Source organism: Eulemur rufifrons, chromosome 1, assembly GCF_041146395.1.
Source record: "Eulemur rufifrons isolate Redbay chromosome 1, OSU_ERuf_1, whole genome shotgun sequence".
NCBI lineage: Eukaryota > Metazoa > Chordata > Mammalia > Primates > Lemuridae > Eulemur > Eulemur rufifrons.
Window position 1 is genome coordinate 48,625,676 of NC_090983.1, and position 15,714 is coordinate 48,641,389.

The following is a 15,714-nucleotide window of genomic DNA, read 5'->3' on the forward strand; positions in this document are numbered from 1 at the left end:
TCATGAGGGGAGGGCCGTCATGGTGGGATTAGTGCCCTTATAAGAAGAGACAGGAGAGAGTTCTCCTTCTGTCTTCACTATGGGAGGACACAGGGAGAAAGTGGCCATCTGCAAACCAGGAAGGCAGCCCTCATCAGAACCCAATCATGCTGGTACCCTGATCTTAGACTACCAGACTTTGGAACTATGGGAAAATAGATTTCTGTTGTTTAAGTGACCCAGTCTATGGTATTTTGTTATGACATCCTGAGCAGACTGAGACACATACCCAACCTATATGATGTATGTGACGACAAGTAGGTAGTTTCTTTTTAACAGTCATGTTGTGTACATGCAAGGATGTATCTGTGTAACTCTCCAGAGCTATATTTATAATCAAGAGCTGCCTTGGGACCACGGTCACCTGTCAGCTTCTTTGCCGATTAGCAGGTGTTTTATGTACCAATTATTTGAGATGTCTTTGTGGTTTCTGCCGTGTTTTCGTAACTGCTCTAGGAAAGCATAAGCTCAGTGGATGTCACTGCTACTTTATTGCAAGGGGCTCAACAATCTTATTTTTGTGAAAAAGAATCTGCTTTTCACTACCTTGAAATTATTTTTTTCTGAAACATGAACAAATATGTGGAACAGAATAAAGGTTATTTCTAACCTTTCAACTCCCAAATCATTGATTTTTTGAGTCATCCATGACAAGCTGTGAAATTATCTATATGATTACCATTTATTTTGACATTCTAGATCCTCTGAGATTCTGGGTCATTCATAGTTTGGCAATATCAATGAACATTTAAAATATTTCTTTCTTATAGTAGAAAAATAATAATATATTTATGAAGGAGATCTGAAAGAAAGAAATTGGGAATCAAAATCGCATTTACTTTGCTGTTATTTCATGCCATATTTCTCATGAAGTATTATTGTAAGGAAAACTGAAGTAAGTTAGGACATTTAACTTTTTTACCTGCCTTTACTATCTTTATAAATCCAATTTAAGCATTTGAATACATATTTTCTTTTTTTTTTTTTTTTTTTTTTTTTTTTGAGACAGAGTCTCTCTCTATTGCCCAGGCTAGAGTGAGTGCCGTGGCGTCAGCCTAGCTCACAGCAACCTCAAACTCCTGAGCTCAAGGGATCCTCCTGTCTCAGCCTCCCGAGTAGCTGGGACTACAGGCATGCACCACCATGCCCGGCTAATTTTTTCTATATATACTTTTAGCTGTCCATATATAATTTCTTTCTATTTTTAGCAGAGATGGGGTCTCGCTCTTGCTCAGGCTGGTCTCGAACTCCTGAGCTCAAACGATCCGCCCACCTCGGCCTCCCAGAGTCCTAGGATTACAGGCGTGAGCCACCGTGCCTGGCCCATATTTTCTTTTATTTGAATATTTTTCAGTAGAGTGCTTTACTTCTTCTAATGTAATCCAAATGTGAATTTTTGCTCTCTGAGTCTTATTTTTCACTCTAATGGTGCTTGCTGTCATTAAAAGTTATGTGTTCAATATTTTTTAGGATACCAGTATGTCCAGCTGACTCTACTTGTACTATTTATTGCAGTCAAATAGAAAAGACAATATGGTTGAATTTTTATTTTTCATGATATGGCTTAAAATATATTGAAGGATTATCTTCTTTTATATGTTCTAGAGCAATTCATAGAACTAAAAGACAAGATGAAATTTTCCACAGTTGCTCACGTTACTTGAACAGGGGAGAGGTTGATGGCCTGTTACTAGGCTTAAGTGAGAAACCATGCTTCCCAGATCATTAGAAAAAAATTGAGTAAAGGAAATCTTTGAAATGTGGTACAAAGCTAACAAAGATTTGTATAAATATTTCAACATACATTATACTTCTATGCCTAGAAAATTTTATATCCCTATTAAATTTGACAGAGAGAAAAATTATGTAAACATGACCATTAGGAGGAAAAAACTACATAGTGACCATCTGCACTATTGGCTCCCTCACCCCTTCAAACCACAAACATGTCCTTTTAAAATTTAACTCATGTCCCTTGCCTTACTCAAAAGCCTCGAGATTTGTTTTACTAAAGACTTTGTGTTCAAATTTCCCTTTTCTCTACTCACTCTTGAAACTCCATTAGAATGTGCAGGTTTTAGTTGCATGGTATGCGTGTATGTATGAATGTATGTTTATGTAATGTGTAGTCATATTTGTTCTCTCTCCCTAATAAATTACTTGTTTAGGGCATCTAGAAAAAGTTATTCATTCACAAACATTTACTGCATGCCCACATGTTCCAGTCATTGTGCTAAGGAGGATGTACAGTGATGAATAAGACAAGTTGCTCACTGTCTGATAGGAATTACTTCCTCCTCTTGTGTAATTCACCATAACATAATAGATTCTGCTCATAGTGAAGAGTCAATTCAGTTGATAAAAGCTGCCAGGAAACATCAGATTGAGACTTTGATGGGCCCTTATGAAGTAAGAGAACACAAGGTTTCAGGAGCCTGTTAAAAGAGGCATTTGTAGTCCCACCATGCTGTGTCCTCTTGCATGTCCCTTTCATTATCCTAGTCTCAACCTCACATGGCTCTGGGGCCTTGTCTTCAGTGCTAGAGTTTCAAGGATTATGTGTACTTGGAGGGTACATCAGATTTTCTGGCAAGACAGGTCTTTGGTCTTGGCGCTGTCCCAGGTCAGCATTTTTCAAGAGTAGCGTCAACTTGGAAAAAGTGTTTACGTCAGGCCTTCTTCTTTAAAAGTTTTATCTTATTTTTCACTAATATTCTTAACAAATCCCCACTTAGTTAAATAAAAAGGGGGAAACCAACAGCCTTGTTCTTAGCTTCTCTCGATAACCAAGCCTTAATGTGTCTGTGGTAGAGCAAGAGCGCTTAAAAAGTAGAAAAAAAGTAGCAAAATATTATTGTACAAAACATCCCCTCCAGCCCAGAAAAGACATTTCTAAATTGGTTGCTCTGTAAACTTTAATTGATGGTGGTGGCCTCTGAAAAACTTTTATCAAAAGCTTAAGAACACATCCAATAGCACAGATCTTTTTTCCCCTCTGTCTCTAGAACTTTACGCTCAGAATTAAGTAACAGATCTCCTTCAGGGGTGGGGAGAATACTTTGGAATATTTCAGGCCCTTTGCTTTTATAGTTGCTTTTGAGGGTGCTAAGGACGAACTGGAGTGCTGTTTAGCAATCTGTGAAGTTTCAACATCTTTGCAGGGCTCAGTAGGAATCCTGGAAAAACACTTGTTTCCCCCCACAGATTTAGCTTTCAATTTAGGTTTTATTACCTTCCTTTTTATGTTCTGATGCTTTAAATTTAAAAAAAAAAATACAAAATGTATAAATGGTACCCTTTTCACAGAATTCTAGTATCAGAGGGCTTTAGCATATTTTAAAGACATTCTACAATTAATTCTTTTAATGCACTCACATATGAAATAGGCTACATCTGTCATTATTGTACCCTTTTTGCAGATCAGAAGATTGAAGAATATAATGTAGTCTTATTTCTTCCAAAAGAGAGCTTTACCACTGAAAAGGAAAAATTAAAAAAAAAAAAAACAACTAAATATCAGACAAGCAAGAGCTGGTCTCCTCCCTACCATATCTTGAATTTAAATGTATATTTCTCTGAGGTTATTCATATGGGAAATATTTTTTTAAGTACCCAATAAATCCTTGCGACCTCTAAAATAAGGTTGAAAATTCTCCTTTATTCTACTTAGGAGATAGATTTTTCTTTCAGTCTCAGACTTGTTTTCTCTTACTGTGATTATGGTGTCTAGAGCCAACTACAGATCTGAGTGGTGTTGTAGAAAATATATCTGATTTTTTTCACAGGCTTATGACTTACAAATAATTAGAAGTGCACAGAAAGAAATTCTCCAGCAATTAAAAATACGTGTCTGGGCCTAATTTCATTTTTTTTCTAGGTAGACCCCAAACTTCCATCATATGTAAAATGGTTCATTGTCCTAACAATATAATCAAATCCACAAAATATCCATTTCCCAAAATGAGCTGAAGCTATTAGATGCCAAAATGATTACTAATGGCAGCTATCAAATGGTATGCTAGTGAAGTATTTATCTTCCAAAGAAAGTGGTGGCATTCATTTATTTAGTCACTCATTGATCAGCTAGACACTACCTCCTCCTAAAAGCCACACGGAGAGGTCTTTCTGATCTCTGAGAAGTAACCCCACTTAACTTGTTCCAAAGTAAACCTCTAATAGTTGTACCTGGCCTTGACTCTACTTCATTTTCCCCAGGGAAGGAGGAGCTGGAACAAAGGGGAGAAGAAGGGAGAATGCGCCACTTCATTATATAGGGAAAGAGCAGTGGATTAGGAGTCGGAAGACCCATGTCTGAACCCATGTTCTTTGATCTTGAAACAGTCACTTAGCACCACTTTTCCCCATTTTAGAACCGGGGATGATGATACCTTTGTATTATTGCATCATGAAAATTGATTTTATTATATTTATGGAGAATTGTGGATATGACTGAATATTTAGAAAATTTCTGGAATGTATTTAATGAGAGACTGTGAAAAAAATTCTTAAGTATATAACATATCACCATACTTTTTTTAATAATTTAAAATACCATGAATATCAAATGAGATGATGTTTACAAAAGGACACTTAAATAGCAAAACTATTTTTGTAAATAATATACTCTTATGAATACTTCTTTCCCTATCTCTTCCACCTAATAAACTACCTTAAATAAACAAAGTTATGTTTATCACTGGGGCTGGCTTTGTGCAGTAGAGCAAGCCTAACTAAGGCAGATGCTAAGGGTATACATATGGCTAAGACCTTGAGTTTAAGAAACTTGCACTACAGTTTAAAATAGTCATGCCTGGTACTTAGCAGGTGCTCAATTTATGTTAGCTGAATGAGATAATGGTAGGGCATACTTAATGATCAGAATCACCTGACTGCCTGGAAGCAGCAAAGAGGTGCTGCAAGTGAATTTTGAGCAGGGCTGGGGACAGGGTATGTTGAATGGAGACTGGAAATAAGCACAACCAGTTTGATTGGATTCTGTTTTTCTCATTTACCATCAATGATATTTAGATTTTAAAAGCTACATGCAAAGATATTTTGAACCTGAGAGCTGTATACCTATGACACATTGTTATTGAGTCCTAAGACATAATGATGGTTTCTGTTATATTTTTATAATACTATTGACTTCCAAACATAGAACTTTTATTCCCACATTATTCATTACCTAAGCTGAAACTAAATTAAAATTGACATTCAAAAAATATTTTAAACTCAGTCGTAATAATCAACATACCAAATTATCCTTCACATAGTGATAATTAAAATTTATCCCCAAAATTCTTTGTACTTTTGACTGTTAAATATCTCCCTGTACCCTTCCCCCCGACACACCTGTTTTCTTGAATTTAAATTGCCAGTCACATAAGAACTCCCCTAACCTGTGCTCTGAGCAATAGCATCTAACCGTAAGTTTGCTGCTTACTCAAAAAAGATTAATAGTTTTATAGTCTATCTCAAAGTACTATATAGACCTTAAGGGTATGTGCATATGTATGAAAGCTATTTTTTCACAAAATGCAAATATCAGCCTAAATAAGAATTTAGAAGTTATACAAGCTAAGATATTCATAGTGCCACAGCCATTAGGAACAACAGAGAAATGTATCAGTCTTTAGACTTCTGGGGTGAAAGTGGGTTAAAGTGATACATTTTAAATCAATTCCTTCAGAAAAGAACTTTCTAGAAAGACAAGCCTGTAGCACACAGCTCATCACTCCTTGTGCAATCAGACTCTCTTTTGTCTTCAGAGAGAGCACTGCTGCCTCACAGACCTGGCCCTTTTAATGGATGAGTAGCTTCTGAGGAAGCATTGTGACACCCAAATGTGGAGTTCTTTGAAGCTATGCATCTGGGGAACCGTCATTTTGTTACAGTGCAAGGGTAATATCAGAATTTCCTGGGAGTCGGTCATCACAGGAAATTATCAGCAATTCATAGACTTCGCTTTCTGTGTTTGCTGCGGCCTCAAGGGTAATCACAAAAGATTATAGTCTCCATTTCAGCTTTCATATCACTGAAATATTCTTCTTTGCTGAGAGCATGATTGATTTCCAGAGGCCAGCTTTTAACCCCAGCTTTGGGAGGGCCAATCGAACTGCAGAGGTTCCATAACTGCCAAAAATTGATATTGCGATATTGTTCTGTTGTGATATTGTTCCCCACTAATTATACAAAATGTTTTCAATAAAGTGATGTATCAACTTCTCATGTTGTTAGGTATAGGCATTTGTTCAATTCTGGTAAAAGTTTGAGAGGTTGCAGGGAGGCAGAAGGGTGAATACCAATTTCAAATGAGTGCTGTGAAGACTTTGAAGGGCCAAGCATCCTGAAAGATTGGATTTCAGAAAGTGAAGCAGAATAATTCAGAAACATTTCTGAAAATCTTTATGAGGAGTGCATAGATTATAAATACAAATGATTTTTGCCTCATAACGTTAAATCGTTTTGTGAATGTTACTGAGAGACTTGATGTGTTTCATGACAGCTTGCTATATGGTTCATATAGGCTTTTCTCCATTCTTTGATTAGGAATTCTTGGTGTCATATCCATGGCCAAAATATAAGCAAACTGTATGCATTTTTAATTTGGTGATTTCATTTGCTGTATTCATTTTTCTCTTACCTATGTGTTGCTCTATTCAGAACATGTAGTGGCAGAGAGGGCTTTGTGTGTATCTGACATAAATTTGGTGAATAAAATAGTTTTGCCTGGAAGTGACTGCTTTTTCTTACATATTCAGAAGAAAAGAAAGGCAGTTTAGTTTAAACTACTTCTGGTTTGAACTATAGCCTCCTTGCAATCACGCTAAGAATAATTATAATAAATCAAATGGACAAATGTTGAATGTCAAGCTGTACCATTAACAGAGCCTTATTCAATAGAGTAATTATCACTGCAGAAAGCAGAGTGAGGCACTTTATTAAAGCTCTTTATTTTACTTTACAACTGTAGTATATTTTGTATAATATAAATGCAGAGATAAATTTAAACCAGAAATGTTTAGTACTAAGAGCTAATGTGTGTACGCATATACATTTGTGAAAAAGGGCAATAGCAAGATGAACATATGACATAAAATATTTTTCGTATCACCTGTCCACAAAACCACTCAGGGACCACTTTCTTAATTAAAGCCCTAGAATATTAAGTGTGAAAAGGTGAACCTGTGAGAAGGACTAGTTGAATCAACATCGATATAGCTGTGGCATCCTTGGAGGGGAATCGAGGATAAAATACACGATGCCCGAACAAATAATGTTTTTAGTATTAATGTACCAAACGTTGCATAGCACATACTTACATTAAAAATTATTTGTTGTTTCTCAAAACTTCAACTTTAAATTTGCATCTTATATTTTTATTTGCTAAATCCGGCACCCGTAGAAGGAGATCTGGATTCTGGTCTTCCCTGTGGAGGCTCAAGCAAGTCACTAAACTTCTGTAAATCTCTTTGTATTTTTAAGTGAGAAAGACTAAAATCTGGGGCCCAACCTACCTGCTTTAACCAGAACTCAGTTTTCAATGTTTTATTGTATTGAATTTCCAGTTAGGATTCTATTTGCAGGTGAAGGAAGGGAGAGGTTCCGGGACTTAAACTGAAACATTTTTTTTTTAAAGTTTGAAAATGTAGATGATCCCTGACATTTGACCACTGTATAATGTGTGAGTGGCATGGGGGTATTAAGAATCCAAAATGCTTAGGATTAGAACATTACAGATTTGTTGCTTTTCTAGAGCTTTACCAGCCCTCAATTGTCATGTTTCTTAGTGCAAGGGTAAGAAATGTGTTGTCCTCCATTTGGGGGGAAAGTGCTTCATTCTTAGCTTTGCAGAATGAGGAATATATTCAAACAGGTCCAGGTTTCTGCTTTTGGACTTTTTCCTGCCTGGTGGGGTTTTCTTTTCATCTTACACCTTTTTTAATTTGTGTCATGGACCTCAGCATCAGGATATATCTGATTAGTTACTGAACAGTCTTTCAAACTTAGCTTTGACAGAATGGTTTTGAAAGGATGTCAGTTAATACATTTGGCTGGTCAGGAGGTTTATTGATTTTCAAATCAAGAAAGCTCATTACTTCCCTAGTCTCTTAGAAAGCCCTTAAAACATTTTTTAACCCATTTACCAGAAAATAAGCAAACACATCCTTACTCACTTGGATTTGGAATTTAGCACCAATAGTCTTAGAAACTACATCTGTAAGTATCAGCAAGTAGACTTTGGTTACTCATATTCCATTGTTTTTTCTCCTAAAGAATAAAAAATTCTATTTTTTAAAAAATATTTCTCAGACATTTTTGGTACTGAATTTTATCTTATGGAAGTTTAGTCTTGGGGATAATTTTGGGGTTCTTTTCAAGTCACTGTTTAAAAAAGAATAAAAGGAAAGCCCCAAAACTGTATTATCTTCTATTGCAGATGTTTGGCCTGTCTTACTAAACTTCAGAACAGATCTTTTTCTTCAAATAAGCTGTGGAATAATCACCTCTGATGACCTATCCTCTAACAAGTCTCTATTTTGTTCAATATTTAACACATCTATCGAAAAACCATTCTGTAGTCCGTATTCTTGAAATGATGTCTCATTTTATTTCACCCTGAGGAGACACAGTACTATTACATAAATAGCATAGGAAGAACTCAGTCCATTTTATTTAGATTTTCCTGGTGAATCCAGTTCCTTTTTCTAGAACAGTGTACTCTAACCAGTTTTGTTGATATCTATCTTTGTGGGATATAGTTCATTATCAACCACATATGTCTTGAGCTATTTGTTGTTCTTGTTTTTTAAATATGAATATATCTCACTGAGAAATAAAACATAAGTACTTTGAGAACAGTAACTTTTCCACATACAAAAATATTAATATTATTTATCATCATTTTATTTCTTCTTCTGAACTATTAAAATTCATGATAGAAGTAAATTCTTATTAATTCCCTAAAAGATTTGAAGTTTTTTATTTTTCTTAAAATTTTGTCATTTTTCTCACATTCCTTCAAAAGGGCATCTAACAATATCATATGAATTTTTCATTATGTTGTCTTTGAAAGATGTTACAGATCTTTAAAATCTGTATGTTTACTTTGACCCAAAATTATTTTAATTGTAGTAACATCAAATCTTGAAGACAAAATGAAAACCGTTTCAAAAACTTTCTTTACATCCTGATGGAAAAACACTTCTCTTTCCTAATTATTTCCAGTCACGTCTAAGCATTTGTTTGTTCAAGAAGGGAAAGAAAGAAAAGCACAAGGTTTCCTTAGGAGACGTAATTCAGCTCATTACCTTAATGCTTTTTCCCTACATTGAAAATAGCAGTTGCAATTGGAGTTGAGGGTGGTTTGGGTTTCCTCAATACATCACATTAACCAATTAGACCTTTCAATATGCGTTTTTTAACCTGAATGTGGATACATATGCAATATAATTTCAATTCTTTAGTTTACTCATCTAAAATTTGAATAGGAACATCAACACCCAAAACACTGCTGGGTATGTGTTCGTTAATGACAACGAAGGAAGAATGAACATTCAATTAAGTCCCGTACCCATTGCAGAAATAAGCTGAAAGTCTTATTTGTTAAACTGAACTTTTTGAAATTCTCTTTGATGTGGCTTCTTAAATTATCCAGCAGTATAACTGCAGATTTGCTGCATCACTCTTGATCCCTGGCAGCATGGAAAATCACCAGGCATGTGGAGCCAGCCAAGAAAATGGAACATTTTACATTTGTACTGACCATATTTGTTACATGCAAGGTTCTACAGTGAGAGTTAGACATTCAGCTTCAATAAGGTACACAGGTTTAATCTTATGGCATCTCCCATTAACAAAATAACTACTGTCTGAAACAGAACTTAAAAATTATTCTTTCTACTCAGAACAGTTTAAAAATTATCTGTCAAAAGCATTACTGGGTTTCCACTAAAGAGAGGGAGATGGTGAAATCACCCATCCATTTGCTTTTAGCTTTTTTGCTTTTACCATTTGGCAACTCTTTAAGGTTTTAAAAGTATAAAAGATGAAAAACATTATTTTGTTGTAATATCTTCACAAACAACTGTTAGATCTTAGACAAAATATGTATTTATTTTAAAGTCAAAAGAAGTAACTCATGGTCATTTTGCTATTTGCTCACCACGTTTCAGGCCAATTACGCTGTACAGAAACCCACTAGGAAGGTCTACAGATGGGTAGTGTCCAGTACTTAGCAAACTCATCCTTAGAAAACTTCTAACATGGAAATTACTGCAGTTTCCCTTTCTTCTTGGCAATATATTGGTGGTGGTGGCTCTGAGATCAGTTGTTGTCTTGGTACTTGGTAGTTGAAGAAAATCCGCTGGAGATTTCTCACAGACCAGGTTGAAAACTGAGAAGCATGCCTCTTTGTCTACAGTGTTTGCCAATTGCACGATTCTGGATTCTGTATCGACTTCTCTAAATCATGGAAAGGATTTTTTGCATATTTGGTATGGCTTTACATGTAAAAGTATCTGAATCACAGTGGGTATCAAGGCAACGAAAATGTTTTTAGGAATTATCTGTGGTAAAATATTATTTCTTTCCCATTCTCCTATTTGATTTTTGTTCATGGTACTTACAATACTCTGAAATTGTCTTATTTATTACTTTAGATATTTAGGTCTCCTCAAGTAGACTGTTGGATTTTTGAAGGCTTATTTGCCACTGTATGTCCAGCTCCTAAAACAGTATATGATAGGTACTTAATAAACTTTTGTTAAACGAATAAATTTTTCAGAAAAATATAGTAAATATAAACAAATTGAAAATAATACATTTACAAAAGTGTGATGTGTTGGAAAACAGCAAAAATTCCCAAGAACAGAACTATATATTTGAAGTCAATATGAAACCCTTAACCTCTGAAAAGGCGGCATCTTTTACTAGCAGAGTTATCTAGAAAAAGGACATTATTTTATGGCAGAAACACAAACCTGTTTGAATTCTGCATGTTTCTTTTTATTCTTCCCAAAAATAAAACCAAGATGGAATTTCTCCAGAGAAACTACTGAAAAATGCAGACTTTAGTCTACTTTTCAAAATGGATCTTCAAAATGGATCACAGGATGTTTTTTTCCTGACTCCAGTCATCCTTTTTGTCAATGGAATATACAACTCTAGTTTGATGAATCCCAGAGCTTTTCAAAGGAGGCCTGACAATATGGAATTTGAGCATATATCAAGCTCTCTAAATACATTTTTTTAAAAGCAGAGGAAAAAAATGAAATGCTAATCTGTAGTCTACTCTGATAGCCTGCCTCATCTCTGGGCTGATTTCACTTGTATTTTCTATAGGGAACATTTATTGCTATTAGGGAGGTTCTGAAAAAGTGGGAAAAGGTAAAATCCTGGGGTCCCATTTAATTTCTGTAGCAATTAGATGCCAATTGTCAACCAGCCTCAAAATACTTAGAAATGTACAATATTTTGATGAAATCTTTATAGTAGCAATAATAATAATGATAGCTTTATTGAGTCTGGGACTTAGATATAATGGGACCTATCTATCAGTTTATGAGGTATGGGTTGTGTTATGTTAGCCTTTATGCCAGTTCTGAACAGCTGGTTAACTTTCTGCTGGGGTCACTGTATCCCAGTGAAAGAGGGCACAGTTGATGTTGTCCTTTACAAGCCACGGCCAGTGTGAGATTTCAGCAAAGAGCAGGGGATTCTAGAGGGAAGGCTTTTCCAAACATTTGACCCTTGATTTAATCAACAGTCTGTGGAGAGAGTGGCATGCCATTTGTCTTCCTTTCAGCAGCACTGATGGCATCCAAGTGGACCCCTGTCTGGGTGCTCTGGATGGGGCAGAAAGTGTCAGCATGGCAAGTCTCAGCTTTTACACATTCCAAATGCAAAAATGCAGGTCTCATGGTAGCAGGCACTCCTAGTGGAGTGTTCTATGTGGTTTATTTTTATTGAAATTTATGATTTGAAATCCAAAATAGTACAAGTTTTATGGTTGAGCTAATATTGCCAACAATATGCAATTGTTTGTATTTCTTGATCTTTGAGAGAAAAAAATTTGCCTTTGTTATATTTATATCTGTTTTGTTTCTGATCAAGTTTTCAAGGATTTTTAAAAAGTAAAACATTAACATACAAGCATGTGGTCAGAGTATTTAAATATGAAAGGAAAAACCTTTTTTGAAGTAACTTTAGAGAAATATTGCTCTTCAGTGATGCAGCTATCACTTTAAAATGTGTTGTCTCATGAATATTTGAAGTCCTAATGAGACCCTATTGTCATATTCTTTTCCATAAGTCTGATATTGAAAAAGGAGGGGATGAAAAAGGTTTTTTTTGTGTGTGCTGCTGTAATTCAGTAACATCGCAGTTAAAAAGTTGATGCCTAGCCAAACTTTCAGAAGGCCCTAAGTCTCAAAGGTTTAGTAGCTAAGGTCCTCTTTGCAGCAAATCAAGGACAGGTGCAAATGATGACTGCCACCTGCTAACATGTAATCTCTAGCCCCAGAACATTTTTTTGTGTGTGCAAACCCAATGGTTCTAATGGGGAAAAAGGAAAGGATGGCCCAAATTTTACTTATGGCTTTCTTGAAGTTGCACAAGAAGAAATGAGCTTATCCTAGGACTATCAGGAATGGGTGAGAAAGAGAAAAACCAGATTCACTTCTCCAGGAAATTTTTACTTAAGTACCAAGGGGGCCTTATCTATACTTTGTGTAGGCAGCTATCTTCCAGGCTATAGAAGTTCTAGGAACATTGACACATCCTTCCCAAAGCCCGTATCCTGTAGCAGCGCCATGCGTGACATTCATCATTCCTGCAGTGATTCTGTAGCAGGGAACAGCGTGGAGAGAGATTCGTACCTGAGTTTGGATCCTGGCTCCAACATCTACAAACTTGAGGGTGATAAATTATTGAACCTCTCAAAGCCTTGGATTCCTCATCTGTAAAAGAATAATAATAGTGCCTGCCTTATGTGGTGGTGAAGACTAACATGAGATAATCCCTTTGCACAGATCCCGGTGCACAGTTAAGAGCTCCGTAAATAAAAGCTGCTCTTACTATGATGTTATTATTGTTATTACACAGCTAGAAAAAAGAATTAAAAAGATATTCTAGGAGGATAACACATTGATGTCACTGTTAAAGGGAGGATCTTAAGTGCTTAAAGTAGAGAAAATCAGAAAAGGGGAAAGAACGCAAAGTAGTGGTGGGGCACAGGGGGCAGATCTTTTTGTGGCTCTGATGCCTCATTATTTTGCTAAATGACAACTTATTTTCCCAGCCCCCAATTAAATAGTTTGTACTACTTTTTTTCACTTTTTAACTTTTAAAATTATGCCCTTTCTCATGTTTGATTCATCTCCCTATCCAGTCTGAGACAGCATCTGAAACATCAGGCCTCCAGAAATGTTTACTCGAAATTTTAAAAGTGAAAAATCTGCTTTCTACTTCTGTTTAGTAGAAAAGCTAGCGAGGCCTCCTATATTGCATAAGTGATAAGGGCTTACTGAATGCTTTTTAGAACATTGGTTAAAATAGATCCTTAACTTTAAGGTGAGATTTCCCCATCTTTTTTGCTTTTTAATAATGGAGTAGAACTCATTTCACTCCCATTCTCAGCCTTACTGGGTGACTAGTTAAATCATTTTAAGACTCTTACAAAGATAGAACTCAAATTTCAAGCCTCTTAAAAAGTATTGGGATCGTTAACAAGTTTGTAATTCTGTTTTTTCCTGCCTAAAGTTCCTTCCACCTAGCAAAATTGTCTAGAGTCTACATATAATCTAGGATTATGTCAAGTCCCTTGATCACATAGTCACATGGCCCCATCCTAGATTCATCCTACCTTTAGTGCAGCACTGCAGCTTGTTTCTTTTCTCTGTGTCTAGGTTTTATTTGCAGCTGCATGTTTTTATATGATTGCTTATGCTGTGCAGAAGTAAATTACTTTTTGGTATACTCAGTGAAAGTAATGATCTTTTAAAAAATTCACACCGATTTGTAGTCCTCATAATCTTGGTGAATACAACAAAAAAGGCTGTTTGTTCTTATTTTGATATTGAAAATATGATAGATGGTGTGATAAGGCCAGCTTCATGAATTCATTTGATAAGTACTATAATATAATCGTTAATTTGTCCATACATGGCCTCCAATTACCTCCTCAATTCCTGGTAACAGTCACAACCTCATGTTTCATTTTTATTACCTACCAGTTAATTGCACTAATAGGTTTTGCTTTTCATTTCTGCATGGTTTTCATTAGAAAAAGTGGCAAGTGTTAACTCTTTTTCAGGCTTTGTACTCAGAGAAGAACAAGGAAAATAGATTTTTTTTTTTAATTTTTATGTAATTGTGCTGCTAGCCTCAAAATTCCAGATGACTACTTCTAACTTTTACTTTTTTAGAAAAGAAGAGGCTTATTTGGGACCAATAAATTCTGCCAGGTAAGGAATATTGGTAGCTAGAGCTATGTAGTAGGATTTTTTTTTCCTTAAAAAAAAGCTTCTTTAATATTATTTCCTGATAAATCATAATTCTCTGAATCCGCAGTTCTTTGCAGTGTGAACTAACATGAACTAATTTAATGATTATTTAACGAGACATTTGTTCATTTAAGTGTTATATATTATAAACATTTTAATAAATATTTTTGAAAGCACTTACTCCTTTTTAACAATCAAATGTCTATGAAATGCCAGTTGAATCTTTAAAAATGAGAATTTACTGAGCAATTGCAATACCTTCAATAATTTACCTGAGTATTCTACACATGAAATCATTATGATATAGATATATGTGGCTTTGACTATAATAAATTGAATCACTTGTATTTGTCACATTTTAGGATTTGTGGGAATGTTTTTATTCATCCTGAAAATCGCTGATTGGATAAAAGAATTACTAATGATTTAGTTATACACATTTCATTATGATTACAGAGAGCTGACATTGAACTAGTGGATGGAAAAATTTAAGTTAATATAGATTAATATCATAGTTATTTTATCTAACTGTTAGAGCACTGTAAGAATGCCAAGAAAAAATTTAGAAGTCTAATGTGCTATCCATTGCACCACAGAACCAGCCAAGAAAAAATTTAGAGTTTTACCAGTTTGTGCTTTTAAAAAAAAAAGGTATCTGAAAACCTTCTCTGTTGCTCACATCTGGATCCCACTGAAATGACTCAGGTATTTATAGTTATTGCATCAGATGGCAAACACTAAAACAAAACATCAGCTTGACAGTCTTTCAAGATACCAGATAAATTGGCGAATGAAATATCCTCTTTTATATCATTTAAAGTCGTCTTTCATCTAAATCATGTCCCCCCAAATGACATTTGAATATAAAAATATTAATACAATTTTTTGATAAACAACAGAAGAAGAGAAAAGAGATTTAGACAAGAATAAAAAGTGGATCTTTTCCCAAAACCTATAAGGAAATAGAGAACCAAGTGGAAAATAAAGAAAATCTGTTCCAAGTGAGAAACATGAGGGTGAAATTTTGATATGATTAGTGATAAGCCATTCAAAGGATGAAAGGCAGCAAGAGTTAATGACCGGTGGCAAAGAAGGGGTAAAAGGACTCTGTGTATTTGATTTTATGAGAAAAATTAGCATTATGTATATAAACTAGAGAACCCAATTCTGG

At 35.2% G+C, this 15,714-nt stretch overlaps 1 protein-coding gene across 12 annotated transcripts in view; it reads left to right on the top strand.

Annotated features, from left to right (window-relative positions):
* ZNF385B (zinc finger protein 385B) overlaps positions 1-15,714 on the top strand; it is a 369,836-nt gene that overhangs the window by 288,326 nt on the left and 65,796 nt on the right. For 5 of the 12 annotated variants that reach the window (XM_069492682.1, XM_069492892.1, XM_069492826.1 and 2 more), the window contains one exon: positions 14,466-14,504. The exons of the other annotated variants lie outside the window; for them this stretch is intronic. In XM_069492682.1, coding sequence (XP_069348783.1) covers positions 14,466-14,504 — 39 coding nt within the window. The remainder of the gene's footprint in view (positions 1-14,465; positions 14,505-15,714) is intronic. 12 annotated transcript variants of the gene reach the window in all.